The following is a 13,456-nucleotide window of genomic DNA, read 5'->3' on the forward strand; positions in this document are numbered from 1 at the left end:
CATTGTTACGCATCGGTCGTTTGCCAACACACCGACAAAACCAGCTAAAAACACCACCCACCCCTTCTCTCACCCACCGATGACAATGTCTTGGAAGATGTACGGCCCAGCACCACCCAACCACCCAACCACCCTGCACCACCCACTTTAGCTCTTTGGCCGTGTTTGTTTTAGCTTAAATTAACAAATGTGCTTTTGTGTGATAATTATAATTTTACATTACCTTTTGTTAATTGTTCAACGCTATACGGTGGTGCTTCCCAAAATGGGTGGTGCAAAGGTGTTAAAAAGACGTAAATAAGATGATGATGTGCGCTTTGGTATTAGTTTCGCACACACACAACCCTTCCAAAGGATGCGCCTTGTGACATATTGGCAATTTGATCAAGCCATGCCCGCCACAGTCGAGGTCACAATTATGGCAACAGAGCTAAGAAATGCACATTGTATAAAACTACAATTAAAAAATCGGGTTTTACTTAGAGTTTTTAATAGGTACTATTTAATTACCTAATAGATTCCAAATCACTTTACTTTTTAAATAATGAAGATATTTTGTATTCCTATAAAAAAAATTTGGAAGAATTAAACAGTATGTTTTGTTTAATATATATACAATTAATTTGCGCATATTTAATGGCAGATATAAAAATATTTTACAAATAAATATTATAATTAAATATAAAACAATCGTTTCCTTTAACACTTTGGGCTTACTTATGACTGTTATTTTGACCTCAATTGTAGACGGACGCACTCCTGCTCTTCCTCCCTCTGTTTGTGTGTGCGTTATGCATTAATGGCACAAAATTTTTAATGATGTGCTACGTGTTAAGTCATCTCCAGAGTGCCGCAAAAGCCTAACGTGGCAAGTGGAACGTGCAACACCATCGGCACATCAGCAACATCACCAAACCATTGCCAAGGTAATAATCGTAAGCAACAAAATTGGTAATTTTTGGGAATATGTTTTGCTGCGGGACACACCCCGCCCCTTTTACCCATCATTTATATATATATATATGTATATAAAATTGTAATAAGTAAAATTATGTTTCCCGCCTCGGATGTGCGGGACTTTCATTAGGCCCACCTTAAAAGGTGTTGAATGTTTTCGGGTATTTTTTGTTGTCGACTACCGTTGGTGCTGCATCTGCTTTTGGCTAATAATAAAATAGTGTTCGTTGTGTCGCTGCTAATAGGCTTTTTGGTTAATTAGAAATTTTATGTGGCACCTGCTAATGGCTTTGGGCGCCATTTGGTGTCATGTGGCAGGTGGCCACACTAATCGGCGGACAGTGTGGCCCTATCGAGATATATAGCGAGTTGAAAAGTGTTTTTTAATTGCTGCTTTGTAAAGTTTTATTACTTTTTTTGTTATGAAATTTATGTAGATTTCTAATTCGTTTTTTCAGCCCCACTATTATATTTCCTATTATTCAGCTTGGGCCTATTAACCCACTCAAATATCATATTAAAACATAAAGTATAGAGCTGTATTGATTACTATTTTACTGTCAGTGTTACCCTACGTCTAATTAAAGCCTCCTTTTGCCATTCGGCCAGTGCAATATAAGAAATACACTCATCAAAACAGATACAAGGGAGAGAGAAAGCGTAGCAAAACTGTTTGAATTATTTGCAACATTTGTACAAATTAACTTTATGACCGCTGGCTGAATACAGTCAAACATGGCACAGCTAGAAGATTCTGGAGAGTTGGGGCACAGGTGGTCAGGTACAATGTGTATACAACACACAAAGCATAACAAGGCAAACACAAAATATGAACCAAGCGAAGAAGCAGAAATACTCGTAAAGAAAAAAGAAATCGTCGGCATATACATACATATATATGCTGTCTGTTTTGGAACCGAACGAGGATGGGGAAGTTGGCGGGGTGAAGAAAGAAAATTGTAAACATTGTTTCCGCTTCATTGTTGGAACCCGGGTCCGGGTCTCGGTACTCGGTTCTCAGTGCCCAGTTCTCAGCACCCAGTTTTCAGTTCCCAGCTTTTGGGTGCCGGATCTCGGGATCCGGGGCGGACAACTGTCACAGCTCTCAGCTGAGATTCAGAGATCCAGCGCGAGCCGTTCCAACCAATCAGCCACCCAATCAGACTAACAAGCCCGACTCTGAGTCCCAGGCTTGCATTTCATAGCAGATGTCCCGTGCTGTCCTTGCACCGCGAACAAAAAAGGGCAACTATTAATAAATAAAGGGTTATAAGAGAAAGAAAAAGTGGGAACTCTATTAAAAATATTAAATTAATTAGTGCAGAAAGTGTGGCCCTTTTCATAAAAATAGTGTTACCCTCCGAATTCTCTTAAATATACCTCTGATATGCGGTTTTTCCCAATTTATTTGAGTGGTTAAAAAAAAAATGTTTTTTTCACTGAAGAATGTTTTAAAATAAATTTGTTTATGATAATAGTGTTTGTATTAACCTTTTAATTTAATATTTTTAATGCAACTTTATGCTTAGAAAGCAGTAATATCACACTGATTGTTTAATTGTTTATATGGCAGAAGCCAGTGTTACCTAGAGAATAATATAAAAACTAACCTTTCATTAGAAATCAGTGTTACTCATTTCATTTTTGTCTAATTAACATATTTTCCATTAATCAGTGGTGGAGTCTTTGTAATTTATTAATCTGTAAATTAAACTTGGTTAGCCTACCAGTGTTGCTCCATTGATAATTAAATGAGTAAAATTGCACAATTTATTGCGGACCCCAAATATTTCTCCCTGTGATCCGTTCTTTTCCGTTGTCCAGGTGCAGGCCCGGTCACAGTTCACATTTTGTTTTCTTACCGCGCTGACTTTATTTACATGGACAGTCAAGAGGCAGATGCAGAAAACTGAGGCTGTGGCGCCCGGCGAAGGCAGACGGAAAATTGAGGTTGATATGAGGTTGGCAGCGTCGAATGCCGTTCGCCAAACTGCAGTAAAAACTCAATGATTTAACAATGAATGCAGCCAGCCATCGCGAGACGCACCCAGAACATCCGAGCATCAGAGCATCAGTACATCGGAGCTTCGGGGCTTCAGGACATCGGAGCAGCCGGGAAAAGCAAGCCAGCAAGCTATACAAATATATGCAAGTCAAAGAATAAAAAAATGAAAGCAAAACATTGACAGACAACATGAAGGACCGAAAGGATGATGCTGCCAGTCAGTTGTGCACTCAGAAAAAAACGGAAATGTTTTAAACCAAGAAATTTGGCAACTGTTTATGAGTTTATGCAGTTTTTCAAAAAATTTACAACATTATTTTAAGCTCAAAAGTTTTGGTTGGAACTTAAGTAAACGATTTCATTTAATTTGTAAATAGTTTAAGCATAAAAAAAAGGTTTAGCAATTAACCTGTTATTAAAATGTACGGGAACTACTTGTGTAAAATAGGATAAATAAATTTAATGATAAATTTTTTTTTGTAATTTGAGAAATAAAAAATTATACAATGTCCAATTTGACAACGGAAAACTTTATCCTTGACTTCACATTTTTTGAATCAAAAAATCCAAATTTTTTTATCGTGCAATGCCTGCACCACAGTGTGCGTGTCGAAGGACGACCCACTCTGGGCTGCAGCAGAAATATGAATGCCTCACCGGTTCAAAATGAATTAATAATCAGTAATTCTTGAACAAAAAAAATAAGGCAAAAAAAAAGGAGAAATGGAGAAAGATGGGAGAGATCTCTTGGCAAAGGTCGGTCGCTGTCTGCCTTTGGGCTGCCACCCACCATCACCATCCTCCCACCTCCCACCGTTTTCCCATTTCCCATTACCCACTTCCCATTTTCCGCCGCTTTCCTTTTCCACCTGCAGTGACAAGTACAGCCGGACCTGGTAGCTTCGGTGGTTGACTGGTCTGTGACTGATTGGCGCAGCTGAGCACCTGACTGAACCACCCGGCCCCGCCCACTCGCGTCCAACCACCCACCGACCCCCTCCCCCCTAAGTGGGCTGGGGACTGAAAAGGCCATGGATTTTAATTACAAGAAATTGTTTGCTTTTTTTTCGCCTCTGCCCGCCTCACCAAAGATTCGGGGGCAGAGTTGGACTAAAACAAAAGACCGCGTTATGATTTTTATATATACCCGCCTATATTTTTATATATACACAGAGGACACAGGTACACCATACGATTGGAAATTTATCTACCATGAAATACAAAAACAAAATTAAATTTTAAATGTGATAATGTGAAAATATTTACAAAAATTTCTATTTAATTGAACTGTTCGAAACGAAGAAGACAATACAAATAAAATGAAAAATTGTTATATCTACAAAATGTTGTTTTTTTTTTGTTCTGATTTAGTAAGGCAAATTATTGTGTTATGAATACACATATATTTTTATTATTTAATACTCCAAGTATGCAAGTATGAATTAGCATTGGTTTCTTGCCATCAACCTTTTTCTTATGGTGTGTTTATTTTTATATCCATTTACCAGCAAAGATATTCGTGTGTATATTTTTGCAATGGCAATGAACTTAGCGAATTGAACAGCGAAAAGTGTGCACACACTGTGTTAAATAAGTCTCCTCCCCACAAAATAAAAATATTCCTTAACCCTGTTGCTTCTTTCATAAAACAAATTGCATTTTATTAGCCAAAAAAAATGTGAGGGAAAAAAGAAAGGTCCGCTGAATAACCGTGGATAAAGCAACTATTGTCACATGATTTGGACCGACTCGGGCAATATTTTGTAGCCTGCCACGCCCCGTCGGGCGGTGCACAATGAAAAGGGTTCGACACCGGAGCAGGATCCAGGATCCAGGATTCTGGATTCTGGATCCGTGGAGCCGGAGTTTTTGGCCGGAATGAGATGCCGCACAAAAGGACCACCACAATGGCACGTCTGACAAACAAGGCGCAAAAAATAAATCAGAAACACGAATGGTAAGAAACCGAAACCGAAGCCGAAAAAGGTGTCTAGAAATATATAAAAATAGCCAAATTTATTGGACAGTCGCACGCCACCCATTTAATTTATATTTATAGAAAATAAACACAAAAAGCAATGCCATATCCTTTCTAAAAAAAAAAACGCAACCAAAGAGATGGATGAGGGGTGAACCAAATTGGAGAAAGTCTGAAAAGGATGCTGAAGTTGAAAAGAAAGAAAATGATATGCTTCGTGAAACACATCCTGAATAATTGGGTGTTTTTTTGTATATGTTTAATAAATATAACTAAAGATAAAAATAATACAAATTTATGTCCCTTTATTCAGCTAAATTCACAACGTATATTCATTGCCAATTAGGTTCTTTGAAAAACATTTTTTAAAATTTAATTTAAAAATTCTCTTTTTATATGATCTAACAACGAAATTATCACCTTTTAATCGTAATATGCAAAAGAAATTGTGTCACTTCCAAGTAAAGCATTAAAACCCGCTTAAAAGACCCTCTATCACAGGACGTTCATTAAATTCGAGCTCCTGCTCTTCTCAAAGTGTACTGCAATAAATTAGCCTTCATTCTTTGGAACTCCTTTGCCTCAACAAATTAAATGTCAAACGACAAGGGGTCCAGGACAAATAAAAAAAAAAAAATGAACAAATTCTCACTTTCACAACGAAAGAAGGGGGAGTGGGCTGTCGCCTTTTCTTCGCCTTGTATTAAAAAACAATTTGCTTCCAAAAAAAAATAAAGTAAAGAAAACACATGAGAAAACTTGCGACACGCGTCAGAAAAAAAAGGACACAAGGGACACGGGAATTGGCCACAAAAGATGCTAATGATTTATTTAATCGATTTGACCATGAACATATGTCCTCTTTAGTCCGGAGCGTGTGAAAAATGACCGAAAATTCCGGGGCAAACGGTGGGTCATCCTCTTCAATTTTATTTCCCCATTTTTTGGCCCCTTTTTTTCTTGCCATTTCTTGTTTTATTCTTTTTTTTTTCCCCCCCGGTATGCAGTCAAGTGTCCGGCTGATCTTTTTAATAGTTTCGGTTACGCAATGTTGACAAGGGTTTTCCAGGGACGAAAGGCGAAAGGGTCAATATTGGGTGGCGATGGGGATGGGGCTGGGAATGGATATGGAAATGGGGGTTGTGGTCAAGTGTAAGTCGCTTCGACTTTGCTGTGTAAATTATGTTAAACGTTTGTCAATTTGTGTGATTTGTCTTGTCCGCCAGGCCAAAGGTGCGAAAGGGGTTGACTGTCCATGGTCACGCGCTATTAACTCCAATAAATGTCAAAGGGGGGAGGTTGGATGTCCGAGGTGTGGATTTGTGGCGGTGTTCAATGATGTGGAGTTGTGGAATGATGATAATGCCCCTTTCATCTGCGATGTTTATCAATAAACGGATCGTTTTGAAATTTTGCACAGTTGTTCTCAACTAAATTCCTCAGGTAACGCTGTCCAGTTTTTTTTTTTTTTTGAAAATGTATTATATTTTGAGCAACAAATATCTCGATGTTTTAGGCGAAAATCGGTGTTTTTGACTTTCAAGTGCCTTAAAAAATCGAAAAAAAATAAAAAAAATAAAAACTCGACAGGGTTACCTGGGGAATCTTGTTCCTTAACTAATGTAATTGGATTTTTTCATTTCGGATGATTCTGTGACCGGTTATCGTGTACACCGCAAAACGTCTTTTCTTCGAGGCGCCGCCGGAGATTGCCGTATCTTAGTCAATTTTTAATATTTTTGGAAGAAAAACACATATTGTTTAAATATTGTCCAATCACATGCTATTCAAAGTTTTAATCGGTTTTTAATGTAATGTTTTACTCATGATGATGATAATGCCCCATCAACCTGCGATATTTATCAATCTTATTATTTTATATATGTCCTTTAAATGTTGCTTACGATATGAAAGAGATTATTCTGAACATTCCTAAAGGATTTTAAAATATTAGTGAATAATAGGTCATACATTTGATTTCTTTAATAAAAACATTGTTATTCTAAATTTTAATCGGGTTTTAATTTAATGTTTTACTCATTTGGACATCCCTCATTTATTATTTACAGAAGATGCTTAAAAAGGTGTAGTATTTTGTGAATAAAAAGTCAGACATATATTAATCAATGTGAAATTTAAATTGTATTCTATCTAAAACTTGAACTTTCGACTTGAATAGGATTTTTGTTAGGGAGCTTATAGCGTTGTTAGGGATATGATGTAATCAATATTGAAATGATGACCATTAGTTTTGGTCAGTATTTCTGTTCAGTAGGTCCTCATTCAAAGCTCATCTCTGTTTTATACAGACAATAAATAAGGAGAAGCGGAGAAGATGGGCAAACCGAAGATAAGTTTTTCTTTTTTTTTCTTTCTAAAAGAGGAAAATGACTAACAATGGGTGTGGCTAGGGAGAAAAGAAAAGGGGCGGCTAATAAATCGGTTTCAATATATCAAAGACTTAAATTTCAATTTTTTTCAAATTTCCTGCCATTTAAATGCACTCCTTCGTCCGAGGGATTTTCCAGGGGGTTTTCCTGGCCCCATTGTTATGGTTTGGCTGGCAAATGATGCGCAAGGGGGGTTGGGGGCTGAAGACTGGGCATCGTGGCATTTCGCTGCAGAATTGTGCCTTTTTGAGTGAGCCAAGAATTGAATATTCCTCTTCGCCTTTTTTTTTTTATTTTCCTCACCAGTATTTTTCCCACTTCTCTGGCGGGTCTATACAATTTTTTTGTTCGCCTTCTTTGCTTTGGCGACAGACAACGACGCAATTCTTTAGCATTTTATTTCAATTTTCCTTGGGTTCGGGGAGTTGGAGAAGTCAACGCAGTGTACAGCACATTTACTGCCTCATCTATTTAATACCATAAATAATTGCATCTAATTAAATATGCTCAAATGAAAATGTCCGCTTTTCTTTCTTATTTTTTTTTTCGCTCTCCCCTGTCCAGAGTTTTTCCGCTTTTCCTTTTTTTTTTAAACCATCCCAGCTACGTGCCATGAGTTGGCTGCAGTTGACGCGTGATGGAGCGAATGTCATTCGAAATGAAATTCAAGTTCCAATTTGGACCCGCCAGGCGAAAAAAAGGGGGGTGGGGCAGGGGGGGTGTGGAAAATAGCGCGGAAAATGGGGAAAGATTGGGTGCCAAGGAGAAATTAAGTAGCAGCGGGCAAAGGGAAAAAAAGAATTTAATAGTTTTCAATTAGGAATCGTTTGCAGCCTTTTCTTTTCGCACCCTCTCTGTTTTTCCCCATCCTTTATGGCACACACTTGATGCCACAGCTTTCCCCCATTTTCACCCATTTTCCAAAGCCCTTTTCCAAGTGTCAAGCAAATGAAGTCACGACTCGTCCTCCCACTTTAGTCAGTTTCGTTATTTCGCCTTTGTTTTTGCGCTTTTTTTGCTTATCAGATACCCTGTATGATTTTAATTAGGGAAAGGAGCAGGCTTGCAATTAATCTACAAAAATGTATGTACTAAAGGCCCAGCAAATTCAAAGAACTTAAAAATACATTCCTAGTTTCGTATTAAACTTAAATAAATATTTTTATTTGTAATTAATTAATCAAAGAATCGATTGACTTAAATTCCTTTGAACAAGTATTTGTATTACTACTTATTTCTATTATATTAATACACCTGATTTGTTATTTGTTATTAATCTAGTAATCAAAGCCAAATCGATGGGAACTTAACTATTCGTTAGGCTTTTAGAAAATCCCTTTACATTCTTCAGAGTTCTCCTTCTACTATTGTTGTTGTTGCTGGCTTCCTTTTAATTCAACGTAAATTTTATTTTATTTTAATTTCACTGCAATTCTTTTAGCACACTTCTGTCTTCCCATCTCCCTCACTCCTTGAGTCCATCTCTCTCCCACACACAACGGGTTGTCTTTATGAACCCAACGCCGCTGGAAATTCTTTGAGTATTTTGTTTTTATTTTCTCGGTGTGTATTTTTTTATTGAAATGATGTCCTGTGTATTTTGTCACGTGACTCTCATTTAAGCAAAAATTGTGAAGCAGTCATTGTGTAATTATTGCTCGCATTGCTTTAATTAAATAAATATTCGGAGTTACTCAATAACAATCAAAAGAAGTGTAAAATGTTTGATTGCAGTCAAATTTATATGCTAAACTAAAAATCAAATACAATTTTCAAATTAACGATCCAACAAAATAATTGTAGTTTTGCTCTACAACTAACTACTCATAAAGTGCGACTAACTAGTTACTGGCTAACTTGCCTTTAGATTAGAAACCAATAAATAAGCCTGAATTATTTGCAGCAAACTTTCAGAGACACTTAACTTCTGGCTTGTTTGGGAACTGGGATATTTATGGTGACCCCAACGAAACTTTCACTCCAACTTCGGAATACCACGGGGCAATCAATGCAGGGGGCCAGGCCAAAAGAAACAAGTCAAGACAGTTACCTAAATAACTTGGCAGCAGCAGTGGAAAAGGAGGAAAATCGGTGGAAAACACGGCAAAAACAACGGCAAACAACGCGGGAAATTAACGGCAAGACTGGTGAATTTTCGGGAGTTGGGAAAACGAGGGAAAAGCGGCAAAAGCCTGTGGAAAGTTATTGAGCAACGACCTAAAACAACAAAATCCTTAGCCGCTGAATTTCTGGCCTGTGATGGTTCGATGAATTTATTACTTTTGATGTTCAAACACGAAAACTGCTGCAGGCCATAAAACAAGGTCTCCAGACCTCCGATATTTCCCATTCCTTTTGGCTCTTTTGCCCATCAGACTTTGGCGGAGTGGAGGAGCAAATGCTATTAAAAGTTTACATGTCTCAATAGAGTGTTAAGAGATTAGTTGGCATAAAATATTTCCAGAATTTCAACGGAAAAGTTGAGCAGCCAGAGGATTGATTGTTGCTGAAGAAGTGGAATGGGATTTCGATTGACGGCAGTGTTGGAATTTCATACAATTGGGTAGAGATCCACCAATTAAGAATTTGAGAACAGTTTTAACTTTTTTATATTCAGTAAAATAAAATAGGAACTATAAAAGGTTCTTCTTCGATATATAGGAATTACTCAATAAAAAAAAGAAAACTAAGCCAATAACTTTTTAAACAGACATCCGATATCAAAGAGGCAATCTTTTAAATTATTGTGGTTTAATTTTCTAAAAATCTGCGTTTAAATCTTGATTTGAAATTTGGTTTCGATTTCCAAATTTCCGAAAAATGACTTTGCTGAAAAGTGTCCAAAATCTGCACATCTGAGCCCATAACTTTTCTTCCAGAAATCCGATTTTAAAGTGGCTTACATATAATAATGGTGACTTAATATCTAAAAATCTGTGTTTTTCTCTTGATTTAAATTTTTTGGTCGATTTTTCGTCATATTTATCATGGCTATGCAGAAAAGTGACCTTTTTCTTCACTTTTCTTACAGTCATCCGACATCCAAATGAAATACTTGTTCCTATGGCAAAATCGGAAAATTGCACCCGCTTCATTGAAGTATCGAAATTGAAATAGAGAATATTTTATATTTAATATTTGTAACAGTAGCTAGGGCATATAAACTTCGGCTTCCTGAATTTTGCTTCTTTTCTTGTTTATTAAAACCTTGTATTTAACAAGTATAACGAAGTTTAATTTAAGTAAGGTCAGAACAATGATGTTTTACAGATATTAAACTAATTTCAACCTTGATATTTTGTATCAGCAAAACACGAAATTGCAACTAAAATGGTTTCGGTTATAACGATACATCCAGATAAAGCTACATAATTATGCACGAACACCGATTTGGCGTGAGAGATTCAGTTTTGAGCGAACTGAGGCTCAATTTCTGTAAAAATATATATTTGGAGATCTGCTCGATCGACGGACAGTAATAGTAAAAGTAGCACGATGGCAAGGCGCCATTCCAGTCTGAAATGGCTTATAAATCATTTTCTTCCGATCCTCTTGGTCCAAATTTGTCTAGCCGAAAAGCCTTACAGTGTGGAGCTAAATACCTTTGGAAAGGACCAATCCATCAATAATCAGGAGAATTGGGTGGACTGGGGATCGCTGAGGATGAAAAAGATCGGGCGGAACCAATTTGTCGTTGCTGGTGACTTTGAATTCAAACTCAATATGGGTGACCAGCAGAAGGTATGCTTTTTAATAAAACTGGTGTTGGAATATAAACAAATGTTATTTTTTAATATTGAAATATATATTTAGTAATCTGGAAGAGTGATTTTTTATTTGCCGAAAAACGCCAGCTTGTAAAATTATAAAATATCATATTTTCTTGCGATAGCATTTGTGACAAAAAAGATTACTTTCTTATTTTAAAGCTGGTGTTTCTTAAAATTATCTATTCTGGAATATCTATTAAAGAATTCTAAAAAAACATATTACTTAAATAGAATTATATATATTTGGTAACTTGCGGAATTAAAATAAATGTAGAAAAAGTTACACTAGCTTCAAACTTTTCGGGCTTTCTCTCATATCTTTGAAACAAACTGTAACTTTATGCGATATATTTTGTAGTTTCCAATATCAATAAAATATAAATAAAAATAAAATATAAATAAAAATAAAATATAAATATCTTAAAATACTTACAGATTACTCTCAGGGTTTTCGTATACGACTCGTATGCCAGGCAAAAGGGACTCATGGTGATGAATGTGAACAAGCCCTTCTGCCAGTTCATCAAGGAGGACAAGGACACCTATCCGCACATACAGAAGGTCTCCAATTTGCCGGAGCCGGAAACATGTCCTTTTCCGAAGGGCAAGTACTCGATCGATAAATACGAGATGGAGACCAATTTCCTGCCGGACGACGCTCCCAAGGGGGATTATCTGCTAGAGTTATCCTTGCAGGATCGTGGAATCCCGGTGGCTGGAATTGTGGCCACTGTCACCCTGACTTAAGGACACTTGCTTTCCTTTTTCTTGTAGTGGCATTTTTTAAATAGTGGTGTTCTATATTTCCCGGGTGGATCCATTTGACACGACAAGCGTTCTTCTTTTCGAATTTATTTTACCTTTAACATCAATACAACAACTTCGCTTTCAAAGACAACAAACATCTGGTTATGGTTTATGGTGTCTTTGGGAAACGAGGGAAACCAGTCATCAAGTGCAATATGCTTAAAATGACAAATACAATGGCAATCGCATTTTCGCATAATTTCAGCATCGACACCTCGTCTAATTGAAATTTCAGTGATATCCTGCTGAGTGCGTAACATTTGTCTCATTGGCAACCGCCCACTCCCATTTTCTCCCCACTCAAGGTTAAGGCTCTTCAGAATAAATTTAATGATATATGCGCCACTTTTTTTTTTTGCTAAAAATGATTATCTCCGCATTACAATCCATTGATTCCACTTAAGCACCGCTAGAATTGCACCACATGCTGGGTGGTGCATGGATGGTGTTTTTTTGGAGGGGTTTGGGGGTTTTTCACACTCGCATGTGTCACTTAATTAACAAATATGCATTACAAACACCCGCAACGAACAGCAATTGGTTGGTCATGTCATCCCAGAATCCCTTGGTATCAAATACCCTAGCCCCCTTTTCAACACACATCCCCTCAAAAAGCCCGGCTTAACCCTTTATTTGCCACGTCCCACGATGATAACCCCACAAACGGGGACTTTTCACGGGGAGTTGGCATGTGTTTAATTGAAAAATCATATGCAGCGCGCATAATTATGTTTATTGCAATAATCCGATGCAAATTTGCAAAAACTCAAACTGACACAATCACCGAAATGCTTTAGACGATGGCAAACAATCGCAGAGGCGTAGAGGGAAGGGGGTTTCTGCTTAATTCACTTTATGAGGTTTTCATTGGAGTTTTTAATAGGATGGAATAAATAAAAGACAATGAAAAAATAATGTAATCAATTAAATAAGGTACATAATTAAGAAATATAATTTATTGCTTCTAAGATAAGATAAGCTAAACTCAGGCAATTTTTTAAAGTGCCCAAGTAATACTGAAGAATTCGCGGTTATTATTAATTAATTAATTTTTATTATTTATTAATTTTAATGTTATAGCAAATACTTAAATTATGGTAAAAACCAGTGTTAATATTATTTAATGTTTTAAGGAATTTTATATGTTTGTCATATTTTTGATATATATATATTTTTTTTAGTTTTCTCAACTACGCCACTGAATTAAACCCCCTTCTCCCCGCCGTTGCACTGGCAACCCCCTTTTTGCCACCCCCATGCAACCGGTTGCTTTTGTGCATCTGCAACTGCCTGGTGATTTGTGTTTGTATCTGCATCTGTATATGTAGTTGTATCTGCCATCCATAACCGAATCCGTATCTGTATCTATATATGTAGCTGCGACTGTATCTGCATCGGTGTTGTTGTTTTTGGCTGCTGGCGCGCATTAAATTGCTCTTTAAATTGCACATTTCAACGCCTACTGATTATGACAGATAATTATGTTATCGAGTGCCGCCACACGCCGCATTCAACCCTTTACCACCAACAGAAAACCTTTTCCCTTTCC

General features: G+C 37.0%; 1 protein-coding gene across 1 annotated transcript; it reads left to right on the forward strand.

Annotated features, from left to right (window-relative positions):
• Positions 1-10,825: 10,825 nt before the first annotated feature.
• LOC108047611 lies at positions 10,826-11,996 on the forward strand. Its single transcript, XM_017127861.1, has 2 exons — positions 10,826-11,071; positions 11,536-11,996. The coding sequence occupies exons 1-2, from the start codon at positions 10,826-10,828 to the stop codon at positions 11,845-11,847; spliced, it is 558 nt and encodes a 185-aa protein (XP_016983350.1). The 3' UTR covers positions 11,848-11,996.
• The last annotated feature ends 1,460 nt before the right edge of the window (positions 11,997-13,456 follow it).

This window comes from Drosophila rhopaloa, unplaced genomic scaffold (genome assembly GCF_018152115.1).
Source record: "Drosophila rhopaloa isolate 14029-0021.01 unplaced genomic scaffold, ASM1815211v1 contig_3, whole genome shotgun sequence".
NCBI lineage: Eukaryota > Metazoa > Arthropoda > Insecta > Diptera > Drosophilidae > Drosophila > Drosophila rhopaloa.

Coding starts and splice junctions, on each gene's coding strand:
- LOC108047611 (XM_017127861.1), top strand. CDS start 10,826: ATGGCAAGGCGCCATTCCAGTCTGAAATGGCTTATAAATCATTTTCTT. Junction 11,072..11,535: donor ATATGGGTGACCAGCAGAAG/GTATGCTTTTTA, acceptor AAATACTTACAG/ATTACTCTCAGGGTTTTCGT.